General features: G+C 42.6%; 1 protein-coding gene across 3 annotated transcripts in view; it reads left to right on the top strand.

Annotated features, from left to right (window-relative positions):
• RNPEP (arginyl aminopeptidase) overlaps positions 1-12,058 on the top strand; it is a 55,532-nt gene that overhangs the window by 20,114 nt on the left and 23,360 nt on the right. For all 3 annotated transcript variants that reach the window (XM_068111827.2, XM_078775362.1, XM_078775363.1), the window contains 2 exons: positions 4,856-5,091; positions 11,434-11,547. In XM_068111827.2, coding sequence (XP_067967928.2) covers positions 4,856-5,091; positions 11,434-11,547 — 350 coding nt within the window. The remainder of the gene's footprint in view (positions 1-4,855; positions 5,092-11,433; positions 11,548-12,058) is intronic.

Below are 12,058 nucleotides of genomic sequence, written 5' to 3'. Positions count from 1 at the left end.
TACAAAAATATCTTGTGGTTAATTAGTCATCAGTTGTGTGTGTGTGTGTGTGTGTGTGTGTGTGTGTGTGTGTGTGTGTGTGTGTGTGTGTTTTGTCATCAATTTTTCAACAAAGTTTTATTATGAGTATATGGACAAGACAAATTAATAATTTGGTCAAAAGACACTTCTCTTAGACACTTAGAAGACACTTCGACACTTCTCCTACTTTCTGACCCAGCTATGTTCCCTCTCCCCCTCAATCCTCCTCCTTGGTGATTTCAATATCCACATGGACTCCACTGACTCCACAATAACCACCGACTTCACTGATTTACTCACCTGCTTTAACCTCACTCAACATGTCGACTTTCCTACGCATATCCGTGGTCACATTTTGGACCTTGTCTGCTCCACTGGATTAAATTTGCACCATCTCTCTGGCTCCGACCTCACCCTCTCTGACCACTTAGCCATCACTCTGACCATCAACATCCCCGCCCCAACACCAAGGCATTATCGCACTATCAACTTCCGTAAGCTAAACGCTCTTTCACCTACCTCATTCTCATTCACCCTCTCTGAAAAAATGTCCACTTCTCCCTTCATTGACCTCCACACCCCTTCCGACCTCACTGACTACTACAACCACACTCTCTCCTCCTGCCTTGACCAGCTTGCGCCTGTAAAAACCAAAACAGTTTCTTTCACCCATTCTGCTCCCTGGTTTACCCCTGAACTCCGCCTGATGAAAACTCGTGCTCGCCAACTTGAAAGACTCCGCAATAAAACGGGTCTCACAGTTCACTCCCAAGCCTACAAGGACCACCTACAACACTACAAAGATGCCCTCTCCCACGCCCGCTCCGCCTACTACTCTCAAATTATCCACTCTGGCTCCGGAAACCCAAAAGCACTCTTCTCGACAATAAACAAACTCCTCCGCCCCCTGAACACCACCACCCAGTCATTCACAGTAGACAACTGCATCTCCTTCCTCTCTTTCTTCCAACGCAAAATTGACAACATCGACAACAGCTTGACCACCGCCGCACCCGCTCCCCCTCCAACCACCTGCCCCCCCTTGTCCTGCCATCCCCTGTCTCGGTTCTCCCCAATCTCCCCTACTGACCTCTCTGAACTCCTCATAGGAATGAAAACTGCCACCTGCACTCTTGACCCCATCCCCTCCAGCTTTGTCAAGGCCTCCCTCCCTGCTCTCTCTCCACTTATCATTGCAACAATAAACTCCTCCCTGTCTACAGGCATCGTCCCACCTTCCCTCAAAATTGCTGCTGTTACCCCCATTCTAAAAAAACCTGGTCTAAACCCTGACCCTAAACAACTTCAGACCCATCTCCAACCTACCCTTTCTGTCAAAAGTTTTGGAACGTGCTGTAGCCACTCAACTCAAACATCATCTCTCTGCCAATAACCTGTATGAAACATTCCAATCCGGATTCCGCTCCAACCACAGTACTGAAACTGCTCTCCTCAAAATCACCAACGACCTTCTCCTCTCCTCTGACGCTGGCAACCTCAACATTCTCGTCCTCCTCGACCTCAGCGCTGCCTTTGACACCATCGATCACACCATCCTCCTCACCCGACTTGAATCCACCTTTAACGTTACCGGCACTGCCCTCTCTTGGATTAAATCATACCTCTCTGACAGACGCCAGTTCATCTCCATCAATAACTGCAAATCCCCCACTGCTCCCCTCCCCCAAGGTGTCCCCCAAGGTTCAGTTCTTGGCCCCCTCCTCTTCATCCTTTACCTGTCCCCCCTCGGTCACTTAATCCGCTGTCATGGTCTCCAATTCCACTGCTTCGCCGATGACATCCAGCTTTTCATCTCCACCAAGTCCGTCTCCACCGACACCCACTCTATCCTGACAAACTGCATCACTGAAATAAAATCCTGGCTTCAAATCATCTTCCTCAAACTTAACTGTGATAAATCTGAAATAATCATCATTGGCCCAAAAACGCTCACAAAATCCACCCATAACTTTGCCCTCAACATCGACGGTATCCCAGTATCCACCTCCCCTCACATCCGGAATCTTGGCGTCATCTTTGACCAAACCCTTTCCTTCGACAAATACACTAAACAGATCACAAAGTCAGCCTTCTTTCACCTGAAAAACATTGCCCGTCTCCGCTCATCGCTCTCCTCCACGGCTGCAGAAACCCTCATCCACGCCTTCATCACCTCCCGTCTGGACTACTGCAATAGCCTCCTCTATGGTTCACCCTCAAAAATCACCAATAAACTCCAATACATTCAGAACTCCGCTGCCCGTCTACTCACCCATTCCCGGACCCGTGACCACATCACCCCCGTCCTTTACAAGCTTCACTGGCTCCCCATCCCCCAGAGAATCCAGTACAAAATCCTCCTCTTGACATACAAAGCCCTCCATAACCTGGCCCCATCCTACCTGGCTGACCTCCTCTCCAGACACACTCCCACCCGCAACCTCCGCTCTGCTGGTACCAACCTCCTGACCCCCTCCATCCGGACCAAATTCAGATCCTGGGGGGACAGGGCCTTCTCCATCGCTGCTCCCACCCTCTGGAACTCACTACCTCACACCATCAGAGACTCCTCCTCCTCACTCACCACATTCAAAACATCACTAAAGACCCACCTGTTCAACTCTGCATTCAACATTCAACCCACAGCATTTAACCCCTGACTATCTCTTCTCCTTCTCCCTCCTTTTGCTTTAAATATTTCCCTATTGATTCTTGTCTTTTTGCAATTGTTGTTTTCATGTATTGTTATGCATTATGTTTTCCACTCTGTCAAAGCGCCTTTGGGCTTCTGGAAAAGCGCTATACAAAATAAATGAATTATTATTATTATTATTAAAAGGCCAATGTCACATAAAATCATCCATTTTCATGCCATTTACCTGAAATTTTAACAATTTGCATATTTGGCCACTGAATTGGTTCACCAATCAAAAGCTAAAGGCTGGTGTCTTTATTTATTTTTTAGATCAAAAGGTCAAAGGTCAAGGCTGCATACTAGCGTCAATTTTCATTTCTTAATTGTTTAAGCTGTTTGCGTCTCGATATGAAGCGGATGCGGACGGGCTTTGCATTTTCGGATGCTTTCTAGTTTGGATTGTTCTTCATTTTACTTCCTGCCCAAATAATCTCAGTTTCAGGACAGAGGGGGCATTTCTAGTATTTGTGGAGTTCCTGATTCTGCTTTTCTTTGTAAATTTGTTTTTAATGACATTTGCAATGTGTTTGGGGCCGTTGTTGTGCTGGAAAACAAAGTTAGCACCAAAGTATCCTCCTTCCTGATGGGATGCCATGGTGGATTAAGATTTGCTTATACTTGCCAGCATTCACTGTTCCTTCAATTCTCTTCGAATTACCAATGTCAGCAGTAGAAATACATCCCCAAACCTGTAGTCTCCACCATACTTCACACTACGTTGTAAACACGTATCCTTAAACTTCTCCCCAACACTCCTCATTTCCTGCCTTCTCCTTTTTCCAAAAAATTGTTCCAAATTTTTTTTGATTCGTCACTCCGAAGTACCTTTCCCCACTCATTATCATCCCACCTTTGATGTTGTTTGGCATATTTCAGTGTGTTAGCTTTGTTACCTTGATGCAGAAACACATTTAATAAGAGACTTTCTCACAGTAGATTCGTCCATTTGTGACATCTGTGCCCGTTATTGTGCAAGTTCAGCATTCTGATTCCATTTCTATTTCTTAATAAAATCATCTTTAAGTATTGCTCATCTGCTTTGATGAGTTTATTTGGCCTTCAAATCTGTTTTCTATCTTCAACTCTTCCAAGTCTTATGAACCTTTTGTATTGTTGCTTGAATACCACATCTGGAAATACCTGTTTTGCAGGTTATTTCACTTTGGGAAATACCTTCTTTGTGTAAAACTATTATATTATCTCATCAAGTTTGATATCCTGGACATGGTGTGGGTGTGGCTTTACGTTACCTGCGAAAGATATTACAAATTGGTAAAAAAAACTTGTGTGGCCTAAGACATTTGAACGTGTGTGTGTGTTTGTGTGTGTGTGTGTGTGTGTGTGTGTGTGTGTATATATATATTGTTACGGATCCGGGGGACGGCACTCCCGTTAGCAAGGGGGGGGTTCATCCCCTTGTCCTGTTAAGCTGGCCGTCCGACCGGTCCTGGTACTTGTAACGCTCTTTTGCGGGGTGGGATTGATCAGGATTATTGGTCCAGGTATTATCCCGGAGACGTGGGTGAGGCGATTGGGGAATTGAAAGGGGCCTATCTTATTTGATTAATGCAATGCAGAGTCAAACTATTGGAAACACAGCCCTACCTGAAACACATAATCATGAAATAACTACGAAGAGGGCCTATGGTTCGCTACGTGTTGCGATGTGGACTAACTAGGGGATGACCTTTGATCTTGACAATGAATGGAGGTATTTACACAAAATTATTTACAAAGGGTATATTTACAACACTTTAAACAGTGCAGGGTTCTCAAAACCCCAACAATATATATATATGTGTGTGTGTGTGTGTGTGTGTGTGTGTGTGTGTGTGTGTGTGTGTGTGTGTGTGTGTGTGTACACAGAATGGCTGCATGAAAGATGCGATTGCACACGCACAGAAAACCCGCGGCATGGGAGAATTACTTTTATTGACGTAGCTGGGTAGCACATGAATGGAGAGTGATGGCAGGAAGATAAGGGTCTGCACAATCTATCATAACAGCGCTAATTAGGTAATTATGAGAGGACTTATTCTAACATCAATTATGAGATCATTGGCTCATGGTACCTTTTATCCCTGAGCCATTTTCCTCTGAATACCTGTCTGACTGGTTGCTCCTCTCATTCCCTTGCAGGTGTGATATTTTGATCATGCCTCCATCGTTTCCTTATGGGGGGATGGAAAACCCCTGCCTCACGTTTGTCACACCTTGTCTCTTGGCTGGAGATCGTTCCCTTGTCGATGTGCTCATCCACGAGATCTCCCACAGCTGGTTTGGAAACCTTGTGACGAATGCTGACTGGGGCGAGTTCTGGTTGAACGAAGGTTTCACGATGTACGCCCAGCGTCGTATTACGACAATGCTTTTTGGTAATCGAACCTTTTCTTAATGAAACCAAGGATCCCCAAAACCTCAGCTTTCATGATAAAGTTTTATTATTTGTATTTTTTTTCTTAAATAAAGTAACTTTTTTTCCTTGGCTCCCAATTATAAGCATGTTGTTGAGTTCTCACAAAATATGTCTTTGTTTAGCACCCTACGAGAAAGAATGGCATATTCACTCAGGTGGCCATTGTGTTGTTGATTTCAGCTTTGATCCCTAATTAATTTGAATTTTATTTCCTCCACCATCAAAGATGGATTAAGGTTTTGTTTTCACCCCTGTCTGTCTGTTGTGTGTTTCTGTTGTTTGTCTGTCTGTGTACAGGACATCTGAAAATGTTGTGGTCGGATTCGGATGAAAGTTGGTGGACAGGTTGGGTGTGTGACGAGGACGGGTTGATTACATTTCGGTGAAGATCTGGATCCGGATACTAGAATATTTAAAATTTCTTGAAGTGATTCTTCACCATTGAGAGATGGGGCCAAAAACGATGTGCAGCATGACATTTCAAACACCTGTGGATGAATTATGACAACTTGGTGAATGAGTTGGTTAGGTGACGAGAAGAAGTTGATGATGTTTTGGTTAATGTGCGGATGCAGATCCGGCCTATCGGCGGCATACAAAACATAAACTATTCAGCCTGGCGGAGTTTTGCGCTCTACCGAGTGCCGTTCTACTTACACCTGCTTTCATGATGCGTACGTGCTTGTTCAGGGCGTGAATGCTTCAGAACATGAATATTTGGATGTCAATCTACATTTCGGTTTGAATGACGGAGCCCATGGTCTAATTAAAGAATGATCATAGCTGGCCTAATTCTCTTCCTGGGGTCTTGTCCAATGGCAACGCTGTCTGACATCTGTCATAGTCATAACGACTAAGATGTGGACTTGACATAAACAAACAGTCTAAATAGCCATCAACTGTGATGTCATTCCCTTATGATTACAGTAAAGTCATTTGAGCCATTATAGCTTTGCTGCAGCAACGCCCTTTTAAATAATCTGTACTGTAACAACGCCCTGTTAAATAATCTGTGCTGTGGCAACGCCCTGTTAAATAATCTGTGATGTCGCAACGTCCTGTTAAATAATATGTGATGTCGCAACGTCCTGTTAAATAATCTGTGATGTCGCAACGTCCTGTTAAATAATATGTGCTGTAGCAACGTCCTGTTAAATAATATGTGTTGCAGCAACGCCCTGTTAAATAATCTGTGATGTCGCAACGTCCTGTTAAATAATATGTGCTGTAGCAACGTCCTGTTAAATAATATGTGCTGCAGCAACGCCCTGTTAAATAATCTGTGATGTCGCAACGTCCTGTTAAATAATATGTGCTGTCGCAACGCCCTATTAAATAATCTGTGCTGTGGCAACGCCCTTTTAAATAATCTGTACTGTAGCAACGCCCTGTTAAATAATCTGTGCTGTAGAAACGCCCTGTTAAATAATCTGTGATGTCGCAACGTCCTTTTAAATAATATGTGCTGTCGCAACGTCCTGTTAAATAATCTGAGCTGCAGCAACGTCCTGTTAAATAATCTGTGCTGTAGCAACGTCCTGTTAAATAATCTGAGCTGGAGCAAACGTCCTGTTAAATAATCTGTGCTATAGCAATGCTCTGTTAAATAATCTGTGCTGTGGCAATGTCCTTTTAAATAATTTGTGCTGTTGCAACACCCTGTTAAATAATCTGTGATGTCGCAATATCCTGTTAAATAATATGTGCTGTAGCAATGTCCTGTTAAATAATATGTGCTGCAGCAACGCCCTGTTAAATAATCTGATGTCGCAACGTCCTGTTAAATAATATGTGCTGTAGCAACGTCCTGTTAAATAATATGAGCTGTAGCAACGTCTTGTTAAATAATCTGTGCTGTAGCAACGTCCTGTTAAATCATCTGAGCTGCAGCAACGCCCTGTTAAATAATCTGAGCTGCAGAAACGTCCTGTTAAATAATCTGTGCTGTAGCAATGCCCTGTTAAATAATCTGTACTGTAGCAACGTCCTGTTACATAATCTGAGCTGGAGCAACATCCTGTAAAATAATCTGTGCTATAGCAATGCCCTGTTAAATAATCTGTACTGTAGCAACGCCCTGTTAAATAATCTGTGCTGTAGCAATGCCCTGTTAAATAATCTGTACTGTAGCAACGTCCTGTTAAATAATCTGAGCTGTAGCAATGTCCTGTTAAATAATCTGTGCTGTAGCAATGTCCTGTTAAATTATCTGTGCTGTAGCAACTCCCTGTTAAATAATCAGCACTGTAGCAACGTCCTGTTAAATAATCTGAGCTGTAGCAATGTCCTGTTAAATAATCTGTGCTGTAGCAATGTCCTGTTAAATTATCTGTGCTGTAGCAATGCCCTGTTAAATAATCTGAGCTGTAGCAACGTCCTGTTAAATAATCTGTGCTGTAGCAATGTCCTGTTAAATAATCTGTGCTGTAGCAACTCACTGTTAAATAATCTGTACTGTAGCAACGCCCTGCTAAATAATCTGAGCTGTAGCAACGTCCTGTTAAATAATCTGTGCTGTCGCAACGTCCTGTTAAATAATCTGTACTGTAGCAATGCCTTGTTAACTAATCTGTACTGTAGCAACGCCCTGTTAAATAATCTGAGCTGTCGCAATGTCCTGTTAAATAATCTGTGCTGTAGCAACTCCCTGTTAAATAATATGAGCTGTAGCAACGCCCTGTTAAATAATGTGTGCTATAGCAACGTTTTGTTAAATAATCGGTGCTGTAGCAATGCCCTGTTAAATAATCTGTACTGTAGCAACACCCTGTTAAATAATCTGAGCTGTAGCAACATCCTGTTAAATAATCTGGGCTGTAGCAACACCCTGTTAAATAATTGGTGCTATAGCAATGCCCTGTTAAATAATCGGTGCTGTCGCAGCGCCCTGTTAAATAATCGGTGCTGTCGCAACGCCCTGTTAAATAATCTGTACTGTAGCAACGCCCTGTTAAATAATCTGAGCTGTAGCAACGTCCTCTTAAATAATCTGGGCTGTCGCAACGCCCTGTTAAATAATCGGTGCTGTTCTAAAGGGCAACAACTTGTTGCTCTAAAGAGTTCTAAAGGGTAATTCCGAAGGGTTTTAAAGGGTGATTCTAAAGGGTAATTCTGAAGGTTTTTAAAGGGTGATTCCAATGGGTTTAGAAAGGGTGATTCTAATGGGCTTATGAAGGGTAATTCTAAATGGTTCTAAAGGGTACTTCTATCGGGTTCTAAAGGGTAATTCTGAAGGGTTGTAAAGGGTAGTTCTAAATGGTAATTGTGAAGGATTTTAAAGGGTGATTGAAGTGGGTTTCTTAAGGGTAATTCTAATGGGTTTCTGAAGAGCAAGTCTAGAGGGTTCTAAACGGTAATTCTCATAGTTTTCTAATGGGCAAGTCTAAAGGGTTCTATAGGGTAATTCTAATGGGTTTTGTTTGTTTGTATGCTTTGCTTATTTCATATAAAAAATGGCAAACTGAACCACTTCCTTCGGACATGGGTGCGATTTTTGTTTTTTCATCGGCTCGTATATTTTGGACTATGGTGGAATTTTTGATACCCTCTCCCCATTGCTCGACACATGCTCTTTGCCTTCCCGCCAATTGCTCTTATTAGAGGGGTCAATATATGGTTGAACCCCCCAAAAATTGATACAAAAGGTTTTTCAATGGATTCTGGTACCATTGGGCATGCTAAATAACATACTAAAAATCTAGTAACATCTGACTTCCGGAAAGGGGTCATTTTCAAGATGGCGTCCAAGATGGCCGCCGGGAGCTTAAAATGGCCATATCTCAATTATTATTCAACCTAGAAAGGTGGTTTTGGTGTCTAACCCTAGGTTTTAGGGCCCAAGGAATCCAATTGAATCAATAAAATTACCATCAGTTAATTATTTATTGACAAGTCCAAGATGGCATCCCAAGGTGACATCCTGATCCATTAAAATGGCTCTGTCAAATAGTAGTCAACCTAGAGAGATATTTTCAGTGTGTATACCTAGGTTTAAGGCACCCAGGAAATCATCAAAGTTACTTAAATAAGCACAAAGTAATCAGGTAATCCAGTAAGCCAGGTTTACCAGCCCATTAGGCATTTGTTGTCTTGTACAGTTAGTCGCTATTCATCGTCATCCTCCGACTCACCAGCTAATGAACCAAGTGTGTGTTTCAGATTGGAGATAAGAGTGTAATGTGTCTGCACCACTGCCGCCTGTGACTCCAGTCCACAGTATTCAGTGATCATTACAGACAAAGGTTTGTACAAAGCTTGAGAGGTTATGGCAAGGGACAGACTATTTTATATTGGGGAGGGGGAGGGGGGGGGGGGGGGACTGAAAAATCTGACAAACAATTAATTTTCATCTCAAAAGGAATAAGTATATTATTTGGTACATGTATGCATAAACAAAATCCATCTTTTTTAGACATTTCCAAAAGAAATGTACACTTGTAATGCTCCAGACAGTCTCTTGAAGGTCATTCATTGTAACTGCTCCACTGCCTGCAAGACACTCCTCTGCTCTTGTAGACGATATGGACTACCATGTACTACTGCCGTGCCAACTTGAAGAATGTGACAATCCACATAAGTTTCTTCCAGAGGAGTCGGAGGATGATGATGAATAGCGACTAACTGTATAAGACAACAAATGCCTAATGGGCTGATAAACCTGGCTTACTGGATTACCTGATTACTTTGTGCTTATTTAAGTAACTTTGATGATTTCCTGGGTGCCTTAAACCTAGGTATACACACTGAAAAAATCTCTCTAGGTTGACTACTATTCGACAGAGCCATTTTAGTGGATCAGGATGTCACCTTGGGATGCCATCTTGGACTTGTCAATAAATAATTAACTGATGGTAATTTTATTGATTCAATTGGATTCCTTGGGCCCTAAAACCTAGGGTTAGACACCAAAACCACCTTTCTAGGTTGAATAATAATTGAGATATGGCCATTTTAAGCTCCTGGTGGCCATCTTGGACGCCATCTTGAAAATGACCCCTTTCCGGAAGTCAGATGTTACTAGATTTTTTGTATGTTATTTAGCATGCCCAATGGTACCAGAATCCATTGAAAAACCTTTTGTATAAATTTTTTGGGGGTTAGGCGAGTTTTTTTCATATATTGACCCTACTATATCACATCCAAGGCTTCTTTCACTTCTTTCTCCACTCCTCTCACATTCCCTCACCCTCCTTTCTCCTGTCATCCTCCCTTCTCTTTAGTTACTCGATTCATCTCTCCCTTACAAACATTGCATCTGTTGGTGACGCTCTTGGTGAAATTGACTCCTCACTGAACTGGAGAGGTTCCAGGTAACCTGAACTCAACTGGTCTAGGTAGTATATCAATATGGTTAGAATATGCATAATAGAACCACAAACTAAATCGTTTATTTGTGCTAAAAATATGACAAAAATAGATTTTTCAATATGGCCGCCCTGCCGCGCTCATTTTTGGGAGTGCAACGCCCAAATACAATCCCAAACTAGTTTGTCTTGAAGATGCTGCATAACAAGCTTCATCACATTTTATCAATATTTGTGACTTTTAGAGCGTAGACGTCGAATTGTTTACAGACGACAAACAGACAGAGACAGACAGACGACGGACACTTGGTGTTGACAAAAACTCAGCTGGACATAGTCCAGTTGAGTTAAAAACCAGAGATTTGGTTTTTTTTCAGGAGTGTAAAAATACCAAACTATGATTTTGCTTTGTTAACTCAAGTGGACTATGTCCAGCTGAGTTTTTGTCGACACCCAGTGTCCGTCGTCCGTCGTCTGTCTCTGTCTGTCTGTCGTCTGTAAACAATTCGACGTCTACGCTCTAAAAGTCACAAATATTGATCAAATGTGATGAAGCTTGTTATGCAGCATCTTTAAGACATAAACTAGTTTGGGATTGTATTTGGGCGTTGCACGCCCAAAAATGGGCGCGGCAGGGTGGCCATATTGAAAAATCTATTTTTGTCAATCTGGTACTTCCTAATGTAGCTAGAAGGCTGAAACTTGGTGTGCAGACAGCATGTAACAAACCTCAACACACATATTACGGGTTTTGACGATGTCCGAAAAATGACCTCGTCGTGACCTATGACATGACTTGACCCAGAAACATCATCAGTTTGGACGACGTCCAAGCTCTAAAAGTCTCAAATACTGATCAAATACTGATTCTAACCATATTAATATAGACCAGTTGAGTTCAGGTTCCCTGAAACCTCTAGTTTGCTTGGTGTGTTGATAAGGTTGGTTGTAGTTTCTTTGAATATGTAATTTGGTGTAATTACTGACCGTGTGTTTAGGAGAAGCATACATGTGCTTGGAGGCAGCAACTGGTCGGGCCTTGCTTCGCCAGCACATTGACACAACAGGAGAAAAGCATCCACTGAACAAGCTCCGTGTAAAGATAGAGTCAGGTATGAATTCTGATGATTACGGACAGTTGAGTCGATAAAACAGATTTTTATTTATTGATTATAATTTTGTGGATGGAGATTTACGAGGTGAGAAACTGTGTGGCCTAACTGCCGGCTGCACAAGGAATACTCCACAACACGTGATGACGTGCAGAGCAGTGTTACCAGATAATTTGTCGATGTTGTTGGTCGTCTGAAGCTTAGCTGTGTTTGAGTGGTTTTAGTAACTGTATAAGGGCATAACACACCATTTAAAATGAGGGAAATCAGAGAAGCTAACAAGAGGCCAGTCGGCATCAGAGAAAGGGGAAACCTTCAAGGAGCAAATGTGCAGTGTATCAAGGAAGTATATGTCAATGGCGTGTAGATCCAGAAACAGAATGAGACCAGGGTTGTTGAGTGGGAGGTAAGGAGCGTAAGGACTAGCAGGAGTACCCGGCGTCACCAGGGGGGGGGGGGGGGGGGAGGGGAGAGAGAGGAGAGGGAGGGGAAAGATATACTACATATACAT

Source organism: Myxine glutinosa, chromosome 4, assembly GCF_964187855.1.
Source record: "Myxine glutinosa chromosome 4, kmMyxGlut1.1, whole genome shotgun sequence".
In the NCBI taxonomy this organism is placed as follows: Eukaryota; Metazoa; Chordata; class Myxini; order Myxiniformes; family Myxinidae; genus Myxine; species Myxine glutinosa.
This window is presented reverse-complemented; position numbering and strand designations above follow the sequence as displayed.